Source organism: Cnephaeus nilssonii, assembly GCF_951640355.1.
Source record: "Cnephaeus nilssonii genome assembly, chromosome: 6".
In the NCBI taxonomy this organism is placed as follows: Eukaryota; Metazoa; Chordata; class Mammalia; order Chiroptera; family Vespertilionidae; genus Cnephaeus; species Cnephaeus nilssonii.
Window position 1 is genome coordinate 23,654,182 of NC_137077.1, and position 26,571 is coordinate 23,680,752.

Below are 26,571 nucleotides of genomic sequence, written 5' to 3' on the forward strand. Positions count from 1 at the left end.
ACCACCTGGGGAACTTTAAAAAGTATAAAGCTGTACACCTGAAACTTGTATAATGGTATTAACCAATGTTACCCCGACACATTTAATATTTTAAAAGAAAATAATAGCTCTAGCTGATTTGGCTCAGTGAATAGTGTCAGCCTGCAGACTGAAGGGTCCCGGGTTCGATTCCGGTCCAGGGCACATGCCTGGGTTGCTGGCTTGATTCCCAGTGTAGGGCATGCAGGAGGCAGCCAATTAATGATTCTCTCTCATCATTGATGTTTCTATCTCTCTCCCTCTTCCTTCCTCTCTGAAATCAATAAAAATGTATTTTTTTTTAAAAAAAGAGAAAAGAATAGAAAAAAAGAGGATGGATAAATACTTAAAAAAAAATACTGATACCCTGGCTCCAACTAAATCAGAATCTCAAGGGATGGTCAGTACAGCCACGACTTAAATATCAATAATACATCTAGAACCTGACAAGACTTCTGCTTCAGAAACAGTGCCCACCCCATGTGAGGGAAGCACAGCTCTATGAGAGTTCTATCCTGAGTATATCATTCACCCCTCCTTACCCCTGCCAATCCCTGATGCCCACGAAAAAAATAGGGCTACTGTTGTGAGAAGAGGCAGGAGGAATTCTGGGCAGGGGAAAAGTGAAAAATAATTACTACAGTTGGTATAACTGTGCCTACGGCTTGAAGTTCACACACTGGGCCTAAACAGCAGTTACTAGCTGCCTAAATTTTATTTTAGTTCAGGACCTGGGTGGAGTTGAGCTTAAACCTATAAGTAAACAAGTCTGGGACCCAGGATCCAATACAGAGAGCAGCAAAAGGTGTGGGCATGTTTTCCTAGATTTGAGTAAAGGGCATAAAAATCAGGAGGGAAATTCCCTTCTTTTTTCCCAAGGGTAATAACTTACAATGTTGGAAATTTGAAGGTAAACATTTAAAATCCTCCTATAAGTTTCAAATGTGTTATGGAATGTATAGCCAATTGGATTAAGATATGATTCATAATCTATATGTGCAGTTGTTTCTTCATAATAAAACGTATGATGTTTGTTAATGTTATGATTTAAGGCGTAAGAGAAGAAAGCGACCTCTGCTTTGGCTCCCTCCTCCAGCAGAGACAAAGCAATAAAAGCAGTAAAGCCTCATTTTACAGGCTGCATATGCAGGTGTGGCGCAGGGAAGGCGGTGCTGCTCCAGATGAGAAAGCTTTGCCCGAAGGTCAAATAACCAGAATGTCACTATGAGTTCCCCTTGCCCTAAGCTCCTGCAGGTCTGGAGGCAATGTGTGCCCAGGTCTTTACTGAAGAATTTCTAGACTTGGTCCATTAGACAACATGTCCCTGAGGAACATATAAATTCTTTCCTCTCTACACCCTGCTCCCTATTTTATGAGTAGAGAAAGCAATAACAACAATAATACTAAATAGTGACTTGGATTTATTTCTAGTAGTGGGCTCTGTGCTGAGCATTTTATCTGCCATACTTTATTTAATTCCCACCATAACCCTGTGAGGTAGGAATGAGCATCAAGTCATTTGGCTGAACTGAGTATGTCTGAGCTAGGTTATCAGTGTGTCTCTGAAACCGGGTTTCCCCACTTTTCCACGACCCCTTGAGTTGAAGGACTGTCGTATGCTCTGGTTCCTAACTGCTTCAGATCACCCACAATTCCAGAACTCGGGATTGGTGCCTGAGGCCCTTCTGCTGAGTCTCCCTGTTGCCTACAGTCTCTTTGGCCCCTTCGAATCACCTGCCAATGGCTTGCCCCACTCCAGCTTGAGCTGACCCTCAGGATCTACTGTGACTTGGCTTATAGGAGTGAGAGTCCATCTGCCTTTCCCCCGTAGGCTTATCTTTTGGTCTTGGCCCATTCACCAAGTCTTATGTCCTTAGCCATGCACCTGTGTCCAGGCCGGTGGGTTCTGCCTATTCTCACAGGTATGCCTGATTTCTGGCCTATCTTGGTTGTAGTCTGGGCTCTGTGTTTATGAAGGAGAGGACTTTTCAGACTCCAGACTCATTACTGGATATTTAAGCAGTGGCTATACACGTTTTCACACTTACAAATGCTCCTTCAAAAAAAAAAGTAAGTTGTAGATCCTGGCTTTTGGGGGAGCTGGAAGTTTCTGTGTAAACAATAACAATGTGGTATTATGTGTTTTAAAAAATAACTTGTTTTTCTAATGATAAAAATGATATTTGAGTTTTTTAATAGGTAACATATAAAATACAGATAAATATAAAGAAACAAAATCACCCAAAGTCTAATAATACAAATATGGATAATACTGTGAACAGTCTGATGTATTTGGTAAATTTTCTTTAAGCCTTTACACACACATAAACACACTTATATACAAAATTGGAATTATAAATAATATGGTCTCATATTTTACTTAATATTATCCTGCTAGTTACTTTTCATATCATTACAATTCTTTTTTCAGCTTTATTGAGGTATAACTGTAAAATAAAATTGCAATATATTTAAAATGTACAATGTGATGATTTGATGTACATATACATTGTGAAATAATTACCACAATCAAGTTCATTAACACATCCATCACCTCACAGTTACTTTTGTGTGTGAGAGAGAAGGCTAAAATGTACTGTCATAGCAAACTTCAAGTATACAGCATTATCTATAATAATAAAAGGGTAATATGCTAATTAGATCAGACATCCTTCGGGGCTGTAAGGGAAGCCCGGGTCCCTGTTGCCTGCCGGTCGCCAGAGGGAAGCGCAGGTCCCGGGTGCCAGAGGGAAGCCGGTGCCGGCAGGGCAGCCGGGGGGAAGGAAGGCCTACTCTTGCACAAATTTCATGCATTGGGCCTCTAGTTAACCATAATCACTATGCTGTGTATTAGATTCTCAGAACTTATGCATCTTACACCTGAAAGCTTACCCTTGGACCAACATCGCCCACTTCCTTCACCTTCCCTCCCCAGGTCCTGGCAAACAGCATTCTACTCTGTTTCTATGAGTTTGACCTTGTTTTCTTTTTTTCCAGTTTCCACATATAAGTGATACCATACAGTATTTGTTTTTTCTCTATCTGGTTTATTTTACTTAGCACAATACCCCCCAGTTTCATCCATGTGCTTGCAAATAGCAGGATTTTTTTTTATGGCTATGCAATATTTCATTAGAGAGAGACCATCTTTTTTTTTATCCATTCATCTATGGACACTTAGGTTTGTTTCCATATCTTGGCTATTGTGAATAATGCTGCAATGAACATGAGAGTACAGATATCTCTTTAAGATAGTGATTTCATTTACCTTTGGATAGATACCCACAAGTGAGATTGCTGGGTCATATGATAGTTCTATTTTTAATTTTTGAGGAACCTCCATACCTGTTTCCATAGTGACTGTACCAGTTTACATTCCCAACAACTGTGTACAAGCGTTCTCTTCAGCATTTGTTATCTCTTGTCTTTTAAATTTTTTCAATTTATTTATTTTAGAGAGAGAGAGGATGGAAGAGAGGAGAGAACCATCGATTTATTGTTCCACTTATTTATGCATTCATTGATTAATTATTGTATATGCCCTGACCAGGGATTTAACCCACAACCTTGGTGTATTGGGATGATGCTCTAACCAACTCAGCTACCTGGCCAGGGCCTCGTGCCTTTTTGATAATAGCCATCCTAACAGATGTGAGATGATATATCATTGTGGTTTTGATTTTCAGCTCCCTGATGATGAGTGATGTTGAGTATCTTTTAATGTAACTATTGGCCATTTATATGCCTTCTTTGAAAAAATGTCTATTTAGGTCCTTTGCCCATTTTTTTATTGGGTTATTTGGTCTTTTTGCTGTTGAGTTGTAAAAGTTCCTTATATTTTTTGGATAATAAGCCCTTATCAAATTGCAAATATATTTGCAATCATGACGTACAAGTATTTCTTTCCATTCCATATGTTGCCTTTTCATTTTGATAATTTCTTCTGCTGTGCAGAGCTTTTAGTTTGATGTAGTCCTACTTGTTTATTTTTGCCTTGTTTCCTGTGCTTTTGATGTCATATCCAAAAAATCATTGTGAAAATCAATGCCAAGGGACTTTTTCCCTATGTTTTTTTCTTCTTGGAGTTTTATGATTTCAGGTCTTAAATTCAAGTTTTTAATCCATTTTGAGTTGATTTTTGTGTATGATGTAAGATGAAGATCCAATTTTGTTTCTTTGCATGTGAATATCCAGTTTTTCAAGCCATTTACTGAAGAGACCATCCTTTCCCCATTGTGTATTCATGGCACCTTTGTTGAAAATTAGTTTTCTGTATTCATTAAAATTCTTTGAAAATATGCTCACTAACTGTATAGTAGTCTACCTTATGAATGTACTATAAATACTCCTACTCAAAGACTTAGGTTGATTCTATTGTTAAATGTGCTGCGATAGACATATTCTGCTTTAACTTTTAAGTGCAATTCTGTGTTTTGATAATGGAATTGTAGACATAGAATTACTGGGACAAAAAGTAAGATTATCTAAAGGACGTTTTAGTCTCAGGACCCCTTTACACTCTTAACTATTGTTGAAGATTTAAAGAGATTTTGTTTATATCATTATAGCTATCAATATTTCCTACATTAGAACTTAAAAATGGGAAATTAAAAAATATTTATTTCTTCATTCAAAAATAACAATAAGAAGCCCAATCTTTTTTAAATAAATGGGTGAATTAGTGAGCGGTAGAAGTCAAGTATGCAACTTTCCTGCAGGGCCTAAGGAAACTGCCAAGTTTCTCATGGTCCCTTTCACTGACGTGGGAAACGGAGGAGCTGAGGTGTGGACGGACACAAGGCAGCCTTAATGGAAGCACAGGTGGGACAAGATGGAGAGTCTGAGGGACAGTCAGCCAGTCTCCCCACAGGACACTCAGAACATTTTCAAAACTCCAGTTCACTAGGTGGAAATTCAAAGGCTTATGCCACTGTCTTCCTTTTCATACTGCTAAAATGCCTTCCAAAATACCTGCTTGACCGGGTTCTCTTACAAACATTAAGCTACTTATCCTCAAAAACAAAGGATGAGCCAGGCTAGACAGATAGGAATTCTCAGCCTATTCATGAGGAAGCTGAAATGGGGGGGGGGGGGGGGGGGGAGGAGTGGTGGTGGGGGAGGGGGGTGTGTCCTGATGGCTAGGCCAGTAGTAGGTCCATTGATTTTGGAGAGTAAAAATGGTTGGTTCAGCAATCAGTCTTCTAAATTTGCTGCTTCTAAAAGTGACTCAGAGATACACAATGTACAATCTACTCCCTAAGGTACTTAGGCAGGACCCCTCCCAACTTTTATTTTTCAATCCTATATAATAAAAGGCTAATATGCAAATTGTCCCCTCAAGAGTTCAACCAACCAGGAGTTTGACCACTTGCTATGACGTGCACTGACCCCCAGGGGGCAGCACGGAACAAAGGAAGGCCCCGGTCAGCAGCCGGAAGGCCCTGATCGGCCCTGATCGCCGGCCAGGCCTAGGTACCCTACCTGTGCATGAACTTCATGCACCAGGCCTCTAGTGAGAAAATAAAATCCTAAGCAGACAATGGCCAGCCCACATATGACAGCAGAACTCTGACCCACAGCCTCTGCTGCCATCAGCTGAAGAAGTCTAACCACTTGGCTTCCAACTCAAGATCTCTGTCCCCTTTCTGTCCAGGACTAACCTGAGAAAACCAAATATACTTCTCAAATCAACCACATAAGATGCCAGCTTCTCGGTAACCCATCTCCACCTTCCCCAGGCCAGCAACCTCAAATCAGGGCATACCTCCAACACTCCCCCCACCCCAACCCCCACCCCAACCCCCACCCCTATAAAGCTTCCCCACTCCTCTGCTTGTCTTGAGTCTCTGCCCAATGCAAGTGATGGTGGCTGACTCCCTTACTAAAGCAAGCCCTGAATGAATAGCCTCTGTGCTCCGTTGGCTTGTCTTCGTCATTTGCACACCACTGCATGAATAATGAAGGGCGCGATAGAGCCAAGTTATGAAAAAAGCACCAGTTACTGAGCATTTGTCAAGTGCTTTACAATCACTTTAGTCTGCCTTGTAAACACCTTGTGAAATACCGACATCCCCATTTTAGAGCTGAAAAAATTGAGAAGGAGATTAAGCGATTTGCCCAGAGCTGGGATCTGAACATAAGCCCCCTGTGTTTGAGGTCTGTTGTTTATCCACCCAGCTCGGCTACACTTTGGAACCATTACCATTTTAAAGCATTTTACTCTGGGTTGAGTGAATATTAAGGAGTCGGTCCCATTTCAGTCTGGCAGGCGCTAAAGTATTGTTTTTAGTTTGTTTTTCTAAGTTTTGGTAGACGGCATATGGGCTCCATTAGCTTCACCATGTAGCACAATTTCGAGGATGGTTTCTTTTCCAAAATATTTTCACCGTAATTTAACATTTTAAACTTCAGCACACACCATCCACCCTTGATACTTGTTTTTCTCAGAATTGTGCCCTTTTCCTCTCCACTGCAGAGGGGAGGAGGGAGGTCAGAAATCCAGCCCCGAGGTATGTTCTGTTTTTGTGGCTGGGTGGGGTGGGGGGAGGGCGAATGTCACCAGAGCTCATGCTGGACAAAGTCCTCCCGATGCAGGAGATTTCCTTCTTCTAAAAGATAAGAAGCCGAGCCTCAGATGGCCGACGATGTGGACTGAAGGGGATGGGAAGAAAAACGGAGATAGGCAGAACCTGACTTGAGTGTGAGAATGGCTGCCTGGGAGGCAGGGTCAGGTGGGAAAGAATGATTCTTCGTAGCTCCTTGCTGTCTGCAAAATTGCACCTTGTTCCTGTCTACCTTGGGGCATGCGAAAAGAAGGCTGTGTGGCAGCAGCTTTTGGCCTGTGTGCCACTGTCCCTGGTCAACCCAACGTGAAACACCCTAGTGGTTTGTTAGGGGACACTGGCTAAGGCTGATACATTTAGCACCGTGTATAGGTTCATTAAATATGAAGCAATAACATCCATTTGCTGGCTAATGGTTCAGCTGCCCAGTCCCCTCTCATTTACTTACTCCCTCACTTAAGAGTTTATGCCATCAGCTCCAAATTCTATTTCTTCTATATTATCTTTTCAGATTTTGTTGTTTTGGATTTTTTTTTTTTTTTAAGCTTATCATGAGCCCAGCCAGCATGGCTCAGTGGTTGAGCATCGACCTATTAACCAGGAGGTTACAGTTCCATTCCCAAAAGGGGCACATGCCTGGATTGGGAGTTTCATCCCCAGTGTGGGGCCTGCAGAAGGCAGCCAATCAATGGTTCTCTCTCATCATTGATGTTTCTCTCTCTCTCTCTCTCCCTCCCTCTCTGAAATCAATAAAAATATAATTTTTTTTAAAAAGAGAGAAAAAAAAGCTTATCATGCATATGCCTGTAAAAAAGGCCTGAAAATGTGTGTAATTGGGTATGTGTTGCCAGAGCTGGTAAGGATTTCCTTTTTTCCTCTGAGGGTGCAAGTGAGTGGCTTTCAGTGATTGCGAGAAGAAGCCACCTCTCTGAGGAGACGCAGAGCGTGCCCATTCTTGTGTCTCCCCATTTCCCGTTGAAGCCAGGCCTCTGAAGGCAGAGGGGATGCTGGAGGGAAGCACAGGTCTCAGGGCCTGAGGAGCTGAGGGTGGTGTTGGGAAGAGAGAGGGGAAGAAGAGCAGGAGGAATGAGGGGTCCCATACGTAGGCCAGACCTATGAAGGGCCCACCACTCCCGCCTTTTATAATTCTTGTCTGGCTGCATTTGGGCTTCCATTCATCCCATGAAAGAAAGGCCAAAAACCTTAGAGTTTGGGCGCCTGTAAGATGTTAAAACCAACAGATGTTTACTGCTCACCTATTGAACGCAAAGGCCAGCGGGAGCTGTCACAGCAGTGAAAGCAAAGGTGGAGAGGCAGGGGCGAGGCTGGGCGAGTCCTTCAGCTCTCTGAGCTGTATCTTTCTTACCCTTTCCTGCACGGTAGCCACAGGTGGCAAACAATAACTGACACCAGCAAATCAAAGGAAATACAAGATGAAGCTCTACTCTTCCAGGCACTTCCAGTATTGCTGAGGAGACAAATTAGCCACATGAAAAGATGAAAACGAGTGTAAAGGTAATTCTGTTGGTCCTTGATAAGGACGGTATTTGCATGTAATCATTAAAACAGAATTTAGTAAGTCTCATGTCCTCATGTTCTATTATTTAAATGTAAATGGATGTTTCTCATTAAAAGAAGATGAAAAAACAAATGTTTACTAAAGACATTATAAATTATGTTGTATACAATGAGATTGAAAATCAAAATTGGACACACATACCTACACCCACACAATGTCTGGGTGTGTGTTGCTAGGTGCATTATTTCCACGTCTCTGCTCATGGCAGTACAGTGTGATGGAAAGAATATTGAATCAAAAGGCTGGAGCTCTAGGTTTTAGTTTTGACTCCTTTGCTAACTAACATAATTTAGGGACAGACAACTTAGAATCTGAGCCTTACTTTGGCTATAAGAGTGCTCTAAAAGTTACCTTAAAATTAACCCATAATAGGGGATCATCTGTAATATTCTCAAAGATAAAAATAGATTTAAAAAATAAACAAAAAATATGAGAACACAAGCAAAAACATTCTGTCAGCTCACCCTCTCTATATGCTAAATAAATTGTGCTCTAAGGAAATAAATAAACAAAATCAAATACTTATCTACTGGTTCCTCAGCACATGGTCTTAGTTAAGTGTATATACTTTATCACTGTGCACTTGGATTGTATCCTATTCTCTTAAAAAATGCATATAAGTGGTTTTAACTGGATTTTCTCTGCATGATATAGAAGCTGTTGCATGTACAGCTGATCACATTACTGCTCATTGCTGAAAGGAATGAACTTCACCAAACAGGTTTTAAAATTCACTTGTGATCATTTATGGAGTGTCTACTATGTGCCAGGCACACTATTAAGTAAGGGAGAATCAGAGAAATATTGCTCTCTAATATATCACAGTCTAGCGGTGTAACATATAAACTGATATGTTAGAAGATACCATGGAAGTGTCTTGCTAATGGTGCAAATCAAGAGCCATGCCAGAAATCCGGGAGGATTATACATCTCCAGGGAGACTCTGGGAAGACAGTGGTGGAGGTGATGTTTGAGCTGAGTCTTGAAAGGTGAGTGGAAATTGGCCAGGTGAACAAGGGGAAGGGCATTTATAAGCAGAGGGAATAGCATGGCTCATGAAGGCGCCCGGCACATTTGAAAAACAGAGAATAGGGGTGTAGAGCTACAGCCCCAGGGCCTAGATTGAACCTGCAACCAAGGTATGTGCCCTTGACCGGGAATCAAACCCAAGACCCTTCCGTCCACAGGCTGGCGCTCTAACCACTGAGAAAACTGGCCAGGGAGAAAAGCATTTTTGAAAGGGAATAAATAGATAATATTTGGTAAACACTGGAGGTGGAGGCTGAAGAGGAGAGAGAAGTAGATTCGACTTTGAAGTTGCTCAGTACCAGGGAGACTGGGGAGATGGTGGTACTGTTCATTGAGGCGTGAGAAGCTGGGGTCAGAATGGGTTCTCTATTTTGGTGTGCCTCCAACTAATGAGTGGCCATTGACTTTGGCACAGGTGGTCAGTGACCAAACAAGAAGACAGGATGTCAGCAAATGAGAAAGTACAGGAAGCCCATCCCAGAATGAGACCACGGATCTCTTAATTTCCATGCTTTGGTTCAAGGTATCATTCAATTCAACAAAATTTCAAAGCTGTCATCTAGAATATGTCTGATCTACTGCAAACTTCATTTTTTGGGCTATTCTGTTATCATTCCAGTTATAAGAATGGGAACTCTGGAGCCAGATTATCTGGGCAAATGACCTCAAACAAGTCACTTAGCCCTAGCCGGTTTGGTTCAGGGGATAGAGCGTCGGCCTGCGGACTGAAGGGTCCCAGGTTCGATTCCAGTCAAGGGCATGTACCTTGGTTGCGGGCACAACCCCAGTGGGGAATGTGCAGGAGGCAGCTGATTGATGTTTCTCTCTCATCAATGTTTCTAACTTTCTATCCCTCTCCCTTCCTCTCTGTAAAAAATCAATAAAATATATATTTTTAAAAACAAACAAGTCACCTAACCTCTCTGTGCCTCAATTTACTCATCTGCAAAATAAGCATAAAAATTCTTGCCCAGCCGGTGTGGCTCAGTGGTTGAGCATCGACGTATACACAACGAAGTTGCCAGTTCAATTCCCGGTCAGGGCACATGCCGGGGTTGCAGGCTCAATCCCCAGTGGGGGCCATGCAGGAGACAGCTGATCAGTGATTCTCTCTCATCATTGATGTTTCTCTCTCCCTCTCCCTCTCCCCTCCTCTCTCTAAAATCAATAAAAACATATTTTTAAGAAATTCTTCATGAGGTTGTTGTCAGAATGAGTTTGTATATGTAAAAGTGTGCCTGGCACATCGTATACGTTTGCTTCATTATCAATGGCAGTTGCATGCAGTAGCTCCAAGTTATCAAGTCCTTACACCTTACCTGACCAGCATTCCAAGCAGGAAATAAGGGGTTGGAGGCAAAAAGGGCTTTCTTACTTGTGTGACCCTCATTCATCAGGGAGGATCATCTTTCCTAGAAGCCTCCAGTAGGTTTCCTTGCAGCTAGAAATGGGTCACAGGTCCATCCCTAACTGGAAGAGGGGCTGGGAAAGAATCGGACACTTCCAACCCATCCCAAATAAAGCAAAAGTGGAGCTGGGGGTGGCTGTTGCGTGGATACACTGTAGTGCCCACCACCATCTGGGAACCAAAGAGTTTCAAGGATGCCTCACTCAGGCAAGGATCCCCGAGAAACAAGAATGTAGCCGTGTTCATCCAGAGGGAAAGAGCGGTAGGCTGTGTTCGTCAGGGGTCATTCTCTTTTTTAAGAATCGCCTTTTAACCCAGGTGACTGTCTCCCATTAACAATGGAGAGGGAATATTTTTTGAGCAGGGGGAACCATCGTGGTCTACTCACCTGTACTAGGCTGTCACCTTCCCTTTTCACAAGCCAAAGGAGAGAGCTCATCGTTCAGAGCCCCTCGTCTGAAAGTTCGGCTAAGCTCATCACTGTTACAGTTATTTCAAAGGAAACAAAGGCAGGCTCCTTTCTCCTCTGGTGTCCCCTGCAGCAGTCTCATCCACTGTGGCAGGGGCCATAAGCAGAGAGGGCAGTGTGAGAAGAGCTAGTCCAACTCTTAGAAGCAGGTCCTAAATCCAAACGTTTCCCCGACAATCTAGATCCGTCCCCAGTCACTGCCAAAGTTTGGCCCCATAGCATTTCTCATCTGGACCTCAGCTAGGGCCTCAGGCTGGGCTCCCCATCAAGTTTCCATCTCGAAGAAGACTGTACGCGGCAAGGAGATGGAGCGGTCCAAGAGAAGCAGGAGAAAGCTCTTAAAAACACCCACAGAAAAAGCCTTCTTTCCACGATTCAGTTCCATCAAAAAGGAGGGTGGAGGGGGGGGGGGGGCGGGATTTAAAAATTCTGAGGCTCTTCGTTACTAATCTGATTCTGGCCTACAGGTGGCTATTCAATAAATGCTTGTTAAATTAAATTGATTCAAGGTGTTATTTATTCAACCTACTTAAAGCTTATGTAAACCCCTTGGAGATTTGTGTCAAACTGTTAAGTTGGAAAATATGTGAAAAATACTATTTTCAGGAGACTAGCTTTCCTCTTAATGAGCTTTATGAGCTTAGTAGAAGCCAGAGGGGCAGGGGGAGGAGAAGGGGGGAAGGATAGGGTTCCAGGAGAGGGGACTGGAAGGAAGAGGTGAGGAAAGAGAAAAAAAGCCTGTTTCTATCATTTCCTGCATTTGCCTTCCTTGCTCTACTTATTAACCACCTGCTGCCCTCTAGTGTTCACTGTATAAAGTTCTCACCTGAATTCCATTTTATCACCAGGAAGGGACCAAACCTCTGCTTTTGCACATGTCAACCTGACCTAGGTGGCCTCCTGGCTTCTTAGTTACCCACTGTAACTTGTCTGGAAAACTCTGCATATGAAAAGCATTTCGCAGACATTTCAATAATTAATCAATGAAAGTTAACACACACTAATCATTGAATAATGATTTTAAGTGCTATCTATTATTTCCAATGTTACTACAAATAAAGCCAAAACATGAGTGTTGGTCAAGTTTAGATAAGGATTTATAAATATTATGGTTAAGTTTTAAACTTAGGAAAATGCCTATATTATTATTATTTTTAACAGTTAACTAAAATAGATCCAAAGTAGATTTGGGCATCAGAACTGACTTATCATTGTCTCCATGTAGGCTAATATTTTGTTAGAATTCTCCCAAAGGAACCTCTTTGCTCATTGATGAGAAAAGGGGGAGGGGAATGTTCATTTTAATTTAGAACACATATTTTCATCATTTAATCATTTACTGGTGGGAATAAATGGCAAGTTATCCAGCTGAGCATGTGACTTACAAGAACATTACTGGGTAACAAAAGATTTATTCAAATATTTAATTGGAAGGAAATACATCTGGAATACGTTTCATTGGTATACATACAAAAGGAAAGTAAATCCATTAGAATTAAGATCATAAGTAGTTGACTTTATCTGGAACTAGAAATATTAACAAATTGGAGCCTAGAAGTCCTAACCATTACCCCCCCGCCCCGACCCCACTCCCCCCCCCAAAAAAACAGTCAATTTTTAAAATTTATATGGCAATTATACATTATTACTTTAGGTAAAGCTTTGTTTTCAGCTAATATTTTAGAGACAGATCACACAGATTACCTAATTTGTTTTCTTTTCCCCCCTTAAAAAAAAGAAAAAGGAAAGTGGTAGGGGGGGCTCTTGACCGTATTTAAAATACCTTCAAAAATCCTAAGGTCAGCGAGTTAGCAGAAACTCACTGCGGGTGGGCTACTAGGAACCACATGAATTAAGAGACATGCAGCTTTGTCCTTAGATGTCAACGTAGATCCCATTGATCAAATAATCAAGTCTCGAGTAACGTTTCCTACGCAGGGATTCCGAGAGCATTCTGCCCAAGAGGACCAGGCCTATTGTGAGGAACAGAACCCCAAAGAGCAGGGTCCCAATGAGGAGCCACTTTTCGTAGGGAAGGCCGGGTTGACTTTCTGGAACACCGCGCTGGGAGGAGCCGCCTAAACTGGTCTTCCCATTTTCCTGGGGAGCAGTTTTATTCGTAGCGGAAGAACCCACATTTGGCAAAAGACCTGTCGCAGGGTTACGGACCTTCTCTGGGGTCACCGTTAGGTTGGAACTTTCTCTGAAGGGCATCGTTTCTGGTGGGCCTTTCAAGTCTGTAGGTGCCTGAAAGGTGGTGGTTGGAATTGCTGTTGTAGTCATGTTGGCTTGAGGTGTAACCACAGCACGTGTCAGAATGGTAGAGATGACTGTGGGAGGCTGAGACGTGACGGTCGCTGCAGGCGGAGCTGTGGTGGCCACCTGTGGTTGAGAAGGCACAGACGGTGTGGCTGGAGCACTGGTGGGGAAGAGAGACCGGGGCTCTGGAACGGCGGAGACGGTATGTAGAGCAGCAGCAGCTACTGTGGTGGGGAATGTCGTCACATTTTCAGACAGCAGATGATCTATTCTTTGTCCTGAGGAAGACTGGGAACTCTGAGAATGCCCTTTTTCTTGATAAACAGGGGATGGTGTACTCAATGGATCAATCTTGAGTAGTTTCTCCAAGTGATCTGAGGCTCTGATCTTCTGAGAAAATGTATCTCTCCATAAGATACCAGTGGGCTTTGAATAACCTGTTGGATGAGGGGGTTTGGGAGTGACTCTCTGGCTCAGCAAATCAGGTTCGTCCAATGATGGGAAATCTGGAAATGTACAGAAAATAAAAGGGAGACTTAAATTTATAAGGTAGGTTAAAAAAGACAAACATATTCACTTGTTCAGTAAGTCCCACACTGTTGATACTTGACATTTCTTTGAGACTTGTGCAAAATGGAAAAATACAAACAGCTAAATCAGAACCTCTCCACCAGATGCTGTGGTTTATTTCTAGGGTGATGGGACCGAGGAGAAGAGGAATGTGTGGAGGAGGGTCAGGCAAATGAAGGAAGAGGTGAGAGGAGCAGGGACTCAAAGAGGACCTCAGCATGGGCAGCAGGAGATGCAGGAAGATGGAGACGCCTTAAGGCCATGGAAGAAGGCTGGGCCAGGGGATGTGGCAGAGGGACTGGGAGGGAGACTGCCCGTGTGAGGCTAGAGCTCCTGCAGGCGGTGCCAACTGGGATGTGATGACAACTGGGGAGCAAGCAATCCCTGGAGAGATTAACAGTGGGGACAGGGGCAGGCAAGAAAGGTAGGTGGAGGCCACGGGACAATGGGGAGAGGAGGCAGAATCCTCGCGATTTGCTTTGCCAAGGAGGAATGGTGAGGAAAACAGGGGGTTTTGGTCTCCTCAGGAGGCAGGGAGAAGGCAGGGAGGCCAAAGCAGCTGATGACACTTTTCAATTAAAAAAAAAATAAAATAAATTTCAGCACCACACTCAGGGGGGAGAGGCAACCTGGGAGATTTAATTTTGGCTCTTAAATATTAAAATTTTAGAGCCAGTAATTCAGGTTCTGAGGATGATGAGCCAATACTTGAAATCACGATGGCCACATAAAGAGCAGAAAATCACACAGTCCTAATTCCTGCTGAAGAGGAACCAGCCTCAGGTCCTCCTCCGGCAAGAGAAGGCTTAGAATGGTGCTCTTAGTCACACACGCCATTTATCACAGCTCAAACTGCAAAGGTCTGTTAAAGCAATCAGGACAGGGAATGATCATTTGAACTACTCTGCTAGTTAACTAATCATTTCACTTTGGTGAGAACTGCAGAAAACACAAGGAAGGAAGCAAAGGAATTTCCTAGCCTTTGCTGATCAACTCTCCCCAGTTCTCTTTCCCCTTTCCTTCCTCAACTCCCCTCAATGCCGGTTTCTAACAAGACCTCACTCTCCCCTGTCCTAACAACCAGATCCAGAGGCAACTTCAGATCTGTAACATCTGTGACCACTCTCTAAGCCTCTCACCTCTAAGAGGTCCTTTGGAACTGTCACATATTAATCCTCATAGGACAGCGGTTTGCAACCTATGGTCTGTGGCCCGAATCTGGGCTGTCACCTGTCTTTGTATGGTTTGTGCACTAAGAATGGCTTCTACATTTTTAAGTGGTTAAAAAATAATACTTTGTGACATATGAAAATGACATGAAATTCAAATTTCGGTGTTCATAAAGTTTTATTGGCACACAACCATGTTCATTTGTTTACATATTGTCTATCACTGCTTTCCAACTACAAAGACGGAGGTGACTAAGTAGGACAGACTGTGTATGACCTACAAAAACTAAAATACTGGCCTGACTGAAAAAAGTTCGTGGACACCTGCTCAAGGATATTGTACTTTCCTCTAAAATAGAATTGAGATGCTTGGAATTCCTCTTTCCTCCAACAATGCTGAAGAAGAGTTTCTACTGTAGGTGATATCATATTCATAGACATAACATCCCCATGAAATAAACAGCATCTCTATGCTTAGGTAGGATTAGATGTTAAAAAAAACAAAAAACCCAAAAAGCAAGACTCAACATATTTCATTTTAAAATTAAAAAAAAAAAAAAGACTAAGGAAGTGCTCTGTGATATGTGTGAAGTCAGAACTTAAATAAGGCCATTGACAGAAATGACCAAAACAGCTGTTTCTTTCCCAAGAAAGCAAATATCCTATTTAATAAAAGGCTAATATGCAAATCAACTAAATGGCAGAACGACCAGTCGCTATGACGCCCACTGACCACCAGGGGGCATACGCCCAAGGCAGGAGCTGCCCCCTGGTGGTCAGTGTGCTCCCACAGGGGGAGTGCCATTCAGCCAGAAGCTGGGCTCACAGCTGGTGAAGAGTGGGCATAAGCTGTCAGTCGGACATCCCCCGAGGGCTCCCAGACTGCGAGAGGGCGTAGGCTGGGCTGAGCGACCTCCCCACCCCAAGTGCATGAATTTCATGCACCGGGCCTCTACTTGTAAATAAAGCAAAAAAAGGGCCAGTCTCCTTTCCTGATAAGATCCATATATTGGCAAAGATCCTAAAACTACACAGGGATCCTGCACACCCGGTCCACTGACCTCACCCACTTAAGTTTCTCTCAGTCACGGAGAGACAGGCCACAGAGGGAGTTGGGAAACAGTTCTGTGTCCTCAACCCCTCTTTTGTTTCATTTTTAAGTGACTTCACTAGGTAAAAAACGTACGTACTGATTATTACTTGAAAACCAGCTGAGCAAACAGACTCCCAATTTATTCCAGTACTTGGTAGAAATAATATCCCACAAGCTGGAAAAAATTTAATGATGCCAAGCTGCAATAGTTTTATAGGATGAATGGAATACACTGCCATCTTTCAAACTTTCAGTCTGTAAATACTAGTCAATCATTTATAGGAAATAGAGCTCATCCAGAAACACACCACCAACCAGGTATTTAATTTCACTCCAAATAGGAGGTAGATAATTTACTTCTATGGGTAATCTCAATCCATCAACATGGGCAGATTCATAAACTGAATGACACACATAACTTGTAAACATCCTGTAAAATATAAACAGTCCATTGCACACTATGTCTGGGATTGGAGCCACTTTGCACCTAGCTATTAATCAACCTGCTCTGGGCTGATGACACCCCCTGGTGGCTACCAGAGGAACTGTTTGATTCTAATTCCACTTCATTGCCTTTACACTAGCCCTTGAAAGGTTTATGCACATGCCAAGTTCCCTTTTCTCTCATTTCCATTAGAGAGAATCTTTACTGTACACTCCCTCTTTTATAATACATGCATTATAAAAGCAACAACATTACTGAAGTATTAAAACAATGAAAATAAACTCAACTGTAATTTCTGTTATGCTCCAGCCACTATTAACATGTCTGTATACCTTTAAGTTAAGTTTTTTTCATGTAATTGAAAAACAACTGAATGTTTTTTACCAGAAATTTAAGTGAATTTGCTTATTTCTACACCTCAAACTTATGTTTTAGTGTCTGCATCATATTCCCTCAAGTGAACCCATCATATTTCCCACCCAACCATACTCTGGCAACTGAACATTTATGCTGCTTCTAGTTTTTCATTTTTTAGACTAATTATACGGTAAACAGCTCCACACCAATAGTTTTTTTCTTGTCTTGATACTGTTTCTTTAGTGTAGATTTTATGGAAGTAGAATGACTGGATTAAAGTTACCTATATAATTTAAATATTCTGCTTTAATTGTGAAATAGATAATAGACACACTGATAGTGGGAGAAAGGACAGCATGAAGAAGAGGTAGTAGGAAGGGATAATAGAGGAGGAATGTGATGGTCCAACTTTTACATGACGGGAGCTCCTGACGGAGAAGAGCAAACGTTCCAATCCATGTCTTGAGCCCTGACCTCTTTGGAAACTCCGACTGGCATATTCAGTTCCTGTAGACTCCACCCCTGGGTGTCTAACAGGCTCTGCAATGTCCCAGGTGACCCAGCAGGAACGGTGAGAAGCCATGTCCACACCACACGGCAGGTCCCCTGTGTTTTTAGCCAAGACCATATACAAACAGGCAGGGGAAGTGAAGGAGCCACACTGGTCACTCCCTGGCCCCTGAAGCCCCAAAAGGGAGGAGGAGGACAAGCACTGTCCATGCAAGGTACAGTCTTGAGTGTTTTGAGAAACCGAATCTGTTCTATACCATCCATAGTCATTTAAAAATTACTGTTTTTATAAATTGTGGTAAAATATACATACAATTGACCAATTTAACCCTTTTCAAGTATACAGTTTGGTGGCACTGAGTATATTCACACTGTTGTGCAAACATCATCATTAGCCATCCCCAGAGATTTTTTTTCATCTTGCAAAATGAAAACTTTGTACCTTAACGTGCCAGTCTTTTTAGACTTGGGCTCACACCGCTATTTATGAGGAATTTACACAAATAAGCTGTTTCAGGAAATGTTTGACGTATCAGGATTCCCTGGTTCATGAACAGATCTCAGACACAGCCCCACCCAGGGGACGAAGCAGAGTCAGTGCCCAGGTGCCCTGAGCAGTATCATTCCCCAAAGTACTTCACGTGCAACGTGATACAGTCAGGAGAGAGCCCTCCCAACCCTGAAGCCACTTCTCAGATCTTCCTCAGCTCAGTAGATGGTGCCACCATCCATCTAGACACTCAAGACAAAAACTAGGACTCGGCTTCAATGCCTTTCTGTTTCTTTTTTAAAATATATTTTTATTTATTTCAGAGAGGAGGGGAGAGGGGGAGGGAGATAGAAACATCAATGATGAGAGAGAATCATTGGTCGACTGCCTCCTGCATGCCCCCCAGTGGGGATCGAGCCTGCAACCGGGCATGTGCCCTTGACCTGAATCGAGCCCAGGACCCTTCAGTCCACAGGACCCCTCTATCCACTGAGCCAAACAGGCTAGGGCAGCTGGTCTTTTTCTTGTCCCCCACATCCATGCCAGCAGCAAGTCCTGTTAACTCTTCCTCTGAAACAGCCCCTATGTCTCCTTCTCTCCATCTCCTCTACCACCTCCCTGGTCCACCATGCCATGGCCTTCCACGTACATCTCACCCCCACTTCCTACCCAGTCTTCCCACTTCCCCTCTTGCTGCTGGGTCATTGTCCATTCCCAATACAGCCGTCACAGTGAGCTTTGAGAAATCACCTTTAAAACACCACATTCCCCCAGGCTGGGGTGGTTCAGTGCTTGACCAGGAGGTCAGGGTTTGATTTTTGGTCAGGGTACATGCCCGGGTTGTGGACTTGATCCCCAGTAGGGGGCATGCAGGAGGCAGCCAATCAATGATTCTCATCATTGATGTTTCTATCCCTCTCTCCCTCTCCCTTCCTCTCTCTGAAATAAATAAAAACATATTAAAACAAACAAAAAAACAAACAAAAAACACCACGTTCCATGCTTGCTTAAAAACTTCCAAAGGTGCCCTAGCTGGTTTGGCTCAGTGGATAGAGCGTCGGCCTGTGGACTAAAGGGTCCCAGGTTTGATTCCAGCTAAGGACACATGCCTGGGTTGCTGGCTCGACCCCCCCCCCCCAGTAGGGGGCTGGCAGGAGGCAGCCAATCAATGATTCTCTCTCATCATTGTTGTTTCTATCTCTCTATCCCTCTCCCTTCCTCTCTGAAATCAATAAAAATATTTTTTAAAAAACACAAAAAACAAAACTCCCAATGGTTTCCCATTATAAACTTAAAATAAAAATGTCCTACCCTACCCTGACTTACAAAGCTTTATGTGATCTCTCTGTCTTTCCTGCTTCTGGCATATCACTCTTTATGTACATGGTTCACTATGAGTCAGCCAACTGGGATATTGAAACAGGCTATTTCCTCTCCCTAGAAGGTCTTCCCATGATCTTTTCACATCTGGGTCCTTACTGCTCAGATCTCAGTTTAGGGTTACTTCTTCACAGATGCTTCCTCTGATCACCTAATCCAGAGGGTCCACTCAGGAATTATCTATTACACTTAGCTTAATTATCTGTATTGCATTTGTGTTACAGTTTTCTTGATTATTTATTTATTACTAAAGGCCCGATGCACGAAAATTCGTGCAAGAGTAGGCTTTCCTTCGCCTGACTGCCAGCACCAGGTTTCCTCCGGCACCCGGAACCCAGGCTTCCCTCCCTCTGGCCGGCCGCAGGCACCCGGGACCTGGGTCGGCTTCGCCCAGTCCGGAAGACATCGGGTCTATCCAGTCTAATTAGCATATTACCCTTTTATTAGTATAGATGGTTATTGTCTCTGTCTCAGTTTCAGAAGTGAGAACTGTGTTTTCTATATTTAGTGTTGTATCCTGCATTCCTAGGGTGTAAAAAAGTGCTTGGCGCACAGATGATACTAAATAATACATGTTATTTATTGAATAAAGAAAATAATATTAATAATACAGGCTATAATAACAAAAGCTTCTAAGGAAATTTGATACTGAAAGCATTTCATCCTGAAAAGTTAACAAGTCAAATTCTCACCAAGATATATCCAAATAATTATGTAATTGATTATTTTAGTTTATTTTCTGTATTCTGAACCAATATTTAAGTTCCATGTGCATGGAGACTATATTTCCAATGCATTGCACAGAATTTATTACATGGTAGATGCTCAATTAATATTTTTGAATGAACTTCTCTCTAGGTCTATACAACAAAATCCACTGAGTTTGATTTCAGATAATGTGATTATAAAATACTTCTAACCTAATGACAAACATACTAGAATTCTGTATATGCACATAGGTCTTCACCCCTTTCAAAACACTTATTCCAGTGCTGTTGACATTGATCTAAAGAGGTGTTTCAAAATGTTCCTGAAAAGTCTGTGCACCTTTTATCTTAAGAAAGTAAAAACAAAACAAAAAAAAATCGTATCACTCAGAGATCTTTCACTGGAAAAAAAGCTAAACTTTAAATCATGGGATTTCCTGGTGTGCCTCTATATTTGTGACCTCTTTTGGCAGCTTTACTTAGACTCTTTTGCAGAAAATCTTTCCCATGAACCAGGCCCTGAAATAATTCCAATCACAAAAGAAAAAGAACAATGTTCTCGTTACCTCTCATTATCCTGTAAGTCATAAGACCCTTCGCTGGCTTCAGCGGACAGGCTTCCTCACTGGGACAGAAAAACAGGTAGCAGTTGGGTTGTCTAGCTGTTTTTCGAGTGTCGAAGATCATCAAGTTACACGCTTTGTCCCCTGCAATGAAAAGGTTCATAGGCATTATTTTGAAATAGGATTTTCTAAAGAGTACGGCAAGCAGGAAGAACCTCATTTATTCTGGTGTCCAACACAAACACTTTTGTTCACTTGCTTGCTGACTGCTGAATCATTTCCTTTTCCTTAGCTTAGCCACTAGAAGCAATGTTTAAAGACATTCGGTTAAAAACCTGAATGAAGGTAATTTTGGCAAAACCAATTTTTTAAAAAATATATTTTTTTATTGATTTCAGAGAGGAAGGGAGAGGGAGGGATATAGAAACATCAATGATGAGAGAGAATCGTTGAACGGCTGCCTCCTGCACACCCTCTACTGGGGACTGAGCCCGCAACCTGGGCATGTGCCCTTGACCAGAATCGAACCTGGGACCCTTCAGTCCACAGGGCTATGCTCTATCCACTCAGACAAACCAGCTAGGGCTGGCAAAACCAATTTTTAACAGTGCATTTAACTATTTAGAAATAAGCCTTCTATTTGCTAAAATATATCCACCAATATATATATATAAACACTGATTTTGCAATCTTTACACAGCTCACAGTTGAGTTGGAACTTAAGAAATGGATCTAACCCTAATGATTTCATAGATCTCTTGTATCCTGAAGGCATCTCACACACATATGAAGGCATGAGCCAGGTGTCCTTGGATGGAGTCAGTAAAGTCAGCATCATACATAATATGCCTCCTTCCACAAAGAATCTGAATAGTATATGGAATGCAAAGACTATTTTTTATTTTTATCAGTGCCATTCTTCTTTTGGTTCTTTTTTAGTATTTCTTTTCTTTCTTATTGTTTTTGCTTTTCTGTTTTCCTCACTTTTCACTCTTAGCTTTCATTTCTGGCTTCTCTTTCTCTTATGTCCAATAGAAATTATTCTCTCTAATTATCATGGCCTACAGTTGGCTTTGACCTTAATCTGGTACAGTTTCACATCTTGGCCTGTGACCCTTGGGCCAAGTTGATGGTTAAGAGGCATATAGGCTAATTATTAAAAATGCATGTTCTTGAGGTAATTATGCTAAGTGAAATACATCAGACGGAAAAGGACAAGAACCGGATGTTATCACTCATATGTGGGATATAAAACAAAAAGCAACAAAAAACACACCCCCCCAAAAAAAAAAAATCAACTCATAGATACAGAAAACAGAATGGTAGTTGCCAGAGGGGAACAGGAATGGGGAGGACAAAGAGGGTAAGGTGGATCAAATATATGGTGATGAAAGGATATTCCTTCCTTCCTTCCTTCCTTCCTTCTTTCTTTCCTTTCTTCCTTCCTTCCTTCCTTCCTTCCTTCCTTCCTTCCTTCCTTCCTTCCTTCCTTCCTTCCTCCCTCCCTCCCTTCCTTCTTATACCACAACCATTATAGAAAGAAAAGGAAGTAAAGATCTAAGAGAAAACAGGATTTTGTTGGCTAATAAATCAAGTAAGAATCACTTGTCCAATGTTCACTAGCTCTTCTAGGCTCTGAGGGCAAGGCCTTGTCCATCTTACTCATTTGTTTTATCTCCAGCAAGGCATTAGGTGCTCAATCAATTTAGGTGGTTTTTGTTGTTGTTGTTTTTTTTTTTCATTTAGAGAATTAGGGCAGGTTCATAAACAACTGAACAACATTGTTTCACTTAGATATACACTCCTCTTTTCAGGTAATAGGTTTGGAGCCTAAAATATGCAAAGGCATGGTTTAAACCTGTGGCCTTAGTTTCCTTCAGTGTCATATGAATGGCAGCTAAGCATTTAAATAGCATTGTTGTTTCAATACCCCAGATGCCTGTTAGAACCTAACACTGGTGTTTCTCCACCTTTTTATACCCAAACACCTGAGTGGTACACACACACACACACTCATCAGTAACTCTGACTCAGCTTAGGGGAGGAGAGGGCACACTTGTGAAACATTCCCGGGGTGATTTTGTCACCTACCTTTCTACCCCATTGAGAATCACTAATATAAACTATTGAGCCATGTCAACCAGCTACTTATGTCACAAAACACATGGAATAAAGGGTTGCCAAGGGACTATTACTTACCTGATATGTTTTTTGTTGAACAGCAAGAATTAATGCAGTCTTCTTGAGTTAATGTATGTATGGGCTCATTGCCTCTGATTCCCTTAGTAAGAGATGACTGGATGTCAATGACAACATCTTCTAGACTCTGAGTAGGACAATTATGACTGGTAGACAGCCTGACTGTCAGGAAACCAATGATTATACAAGTGTAGGTCAAGCTCCGTTCTTCCCTGAAGAACATTTTAAATTTCGGTATTAAAGTCCTCAAAGGTCAAGGATAACCCTTCCTTTGGTCTTCGTTTGCATCAAGAAGATTGCACGGTTGATGGAATTTCTCTCTAGACCAAAAAGAAAATCATTAGTGAGTTTTGTTTCTTTTAGCAAATCTAGAAAAGATACATTTCATTTCCTTTAAGTCGATGTCAATGACTTACAATTCATAGGGCAAAAATAAACAAGTATTTTTATTCATATCACTTCTAAAAGATTTGAGACAACCTTTCGTTTAAAAACTTGGCAAAGAACTAATAAACACAAACACGTATACTATCCTATCACTGCTGAAAAGTCGATGAGTGTTTGTGAAGAAAGAGGTACAAACAGTAGGCCTGCCTCGGAGTGTTAGAATCCTTCCTCTTCTTGCCTCTCATTGTTTTATCTCCAAACAAACTGTGGTACATCCACACAATGAAATATTATTCAGGAATAAAAAGAAATGAACTATCAAGCCACAAAAAGACATAGAGGAACCTTAATTGCATATTGCTGAGTGGAAGAAGCCAGTCTGAAAAATATAATCCCAATTATATGACATTCTGGAGAAAGCAAAACTACATTGGCAGTAAAAAAAAATCAGTGGAGCACAGGAGACGTTTAGGGCAGTGAAACAATTCTATATGATACTGTAATGATGGGTACATATCATTATATTTGTCAAGATCCATAGAACTGTACAATACAAAGGGTGAACTCTAATGTAAATAGGTACTTTAGTAAGTAAAAAACAAGGGAATAGTTTAAAAACCAAGAAACCAAACAAATCAGCACAAGTCAAATAGCTACCTTGTTAACTGTTATGTCCAACTTTTGAAACAATGAAATTATAAGTAACTAGAGGCCCAGTGCACAAAATTCGTGCACTTGGGGGGTCCCTCAGCCCGGTCTGTGCCCTCTCGCAGTCCGGGACCCCTCAGGGGATGTCCGCCTGCCGGGATCAGGCCTAAGCTGGCAGTCAGACATCCCTCTCACAGTCTGGGGCTCTCACAGTCCGGGACCCCTCACTCCTTACTGCCTGCAGAGAGGCTTCTGGCTGAGTGCCCCCCCCCAACCTACCCCCCCACCCTTGGGAGCGCACTGACCACCAGGGGGCAGCTCCTGCTTGAGCGTCTGCCCCCTGGTGCTCAGTACACATCATACAGACCAGTCATTCGGTTGTTTGGTTGATTTGCATATTACGGTTTTATTATATAGGATATTTATATTTCTCACATGCCAGTCTCTATGCTAAGCTGTGTTCTCACTATGCAACACCTGTGTAGCTCCTGGACAGCGAGAAGTACTGAAGAGTTTATCTCATTAAAAATACTCAACAACTATTAGGTAAATTAATCTTCTAAGCCATTATTATTTAGGCCTTCAAGGTCTAAAATCAAGTTCAATCTTGTTGAAAGATGGAAGGGAAAAGGATACAGGTGGGCAGGAGAAGAAGTGCCTGAGCTTTAATGCCTGATTACAATAGTCAAACCTACGTGCACATAACTACTTCAAATATTGGAAATCATTTCACTCGCAGCATAATCTAATCTGTCAACACACACACACACACACACACACACACACCCCTACAGGGTATTAGACAATTAGTAGGTTTGATAATGAATACGGGACACAAATCATACAAGGGAAAAAAAAAAAGGAACATTTCCCTTCCGTTGAGGAAATGCTTGTCGCTCACTAAACTGTTCTGCGGGTCCTGACGACGACGCGGGGCCGGTGCCATCTGCGACAGGTGCGGCCGGCCGGCCTGGAGAGCCTCCGGGACACCGCAGCGCCGCCGGGATCCGGGTCAGCCTCCAGCTGCAGGGCGGGCGCAGGAGCCTCGCCCCAGGCCGGGAGGGGTGGCGAGGCTGCCGGGGCCAGGTCGGGGGGAGGGGGCTGGGACGCCTTTACCTGGCGGCGAGAGGACCCCGGAGCCTCTGGGTCCACCCGTGCGTGGACGGCTCCCGCGCGCTTGCGGGGACGCAGCGGCGACTCCGCGCGAGGGTCTCGGTGTGGACAGCAGGGGATGCTCCGCAGCTCCCACCCGGCCCAGCTGGTTTGTGGTTCGCAAGTTCCTGCTTCCGTCGCAGCAGCCGAAAGTTGGCGGGGGTTGGAAGTGGGGGAGGCGGGGGGAGGGCACATTCCGGCCCGGCAACCCGGACCTGCTTCCCAGCTGCTGCGGGCGCGGTCCTCCGGGTACAGGCACCAGATGCGAGCCTCTCCCGGCGGTGGCTCCAGCTCCCGGTGACCGCGATGAGCCGGGGAAAGGGCCCTCGTCCCACGCGCCCCCGCCCCACTCACCCACGCGCGCACCCGCGGTCAAGGACACGGTGAGGGGGCGTGGGCGCGAGCGCGAACCTCGTGGTTGCCCGAGGGTCTGCAGCTGCACCTGCTGGCTTCCCTGGGCCAGAGAATGCGCATATACACAGGATCAAAGTCAAACTACCAAAATGTATATACAGTGAAAAGTCTGCTTCTCACCCCCCCTAGTTCCCGTCCCCACAGGCAACCACTGAGCGCAGTTTCTCCACGTCCAAGAATCTACAGTGCATTCTATCCCGGGCATAGACATGAGAACCTATTTTGATAACTGGAGGCACAGAGGGTCCTCAGAGTTAAAAGGAAAAAGTTTAAAGATTCAAGATGGACATTATGGTAAATGATAAAATTAAACACCCTTCTCTTGATAAGAGTTCCACTTGCATTTTTTTTCTATGTAGCTTATCCTGAGAGTTGTCCATTTATGAAGTAAATATTATGTGCAAGTCAAGCCTCAGGGAAGACATTTGGGATTCTGCAGGATTTATTGTTTATAGGTATGGATAATGATTAAAAATAAAATGGTGTCTGTTAGAGTTGTTAAAATGATATCCCTAACATTTAGCATGGTGACTGGTACTTAATAGGCACTCAGTAACCAGTGAACTAAAGTGTATTTGTAGATTGGATGAATGGGAAAGAACTAGGGCATAGGTTGGAGAAGTGTGTTTTTCATCAATGCTCACTCCACCCCACACACCCATATACATGCAAACAAATGCAACCTTACGAAACCACTGACAACTTGCCAAGAGGTCTGAACTTGGACAATATCTCCACCTTGGTAGGTGTGAAAGAGCTTTCAAACCTAAAGCACTCTGCAGTTGTAGATTATTATTCTGGCCCTGATAAAGCCAACAGCTATATCCTAGTTTTAACCAATCTCTGTAGGAAGCATATGTTGAACAAGACTGCCCATGAATAATGGTCCATTGTGTGAAACTAACTCTTAGATGACCTACTCCTGAATTACAATAATACTGCAAAAACTTTAAAGAGTTATCAAAGACAAGGAAATTCCACCGTGACTTCCCATTGGAGTGACTTTCCTGATGCCACAATAGACTGATGGATAGTATATTTTATCTCTGCAGATGATATACTTGGGGGTCCAGGGTGTATAGATAGGTCACATTCCTTGAATCTGCCTGTAAGGATTAGTCCATACTAGGCACTAGGTGACCTTTCCCTCACTTAGAGACTT

At 42.9% G+C, this 26,571-nt stretch overlaps 1 protein-coding gene across 1 annotated transcript; it reads right to left on the reverse strand.

Moving 5' to 3' along the window:
• Window positions 1-12,667: 12,667 nt before the first annotated feature.
• MANSC1 (MANSC domain containing 1) lies at window positions 12,668-25,281 on the reverse strand. The gene is made up of 4 exons (XM_079775733.1): window positions 24,960-25,281; window positions 22,809-23,128; window positions 20,613-20,753; window positions 12,668-13,831 (listed from the first exon to the last, which is right to left on the reverse strand). The coding sequence occupies exons 2-4, from the start codon at window positions 23,029-23,031 to the stop codon at window positions 12,942-12,944; spliced, it is 1,254 nt and encodes a 417-aa protein (XP_079631859.1). The 5' UTR covers window positions 23,032-23,128; window positions 24,960-25,281; the 3' UTR covers window positions 12,668-12,941.
• Between the last annotated feature and the right edge of the window lie 1,290 nt (window positions 25,282-26,571).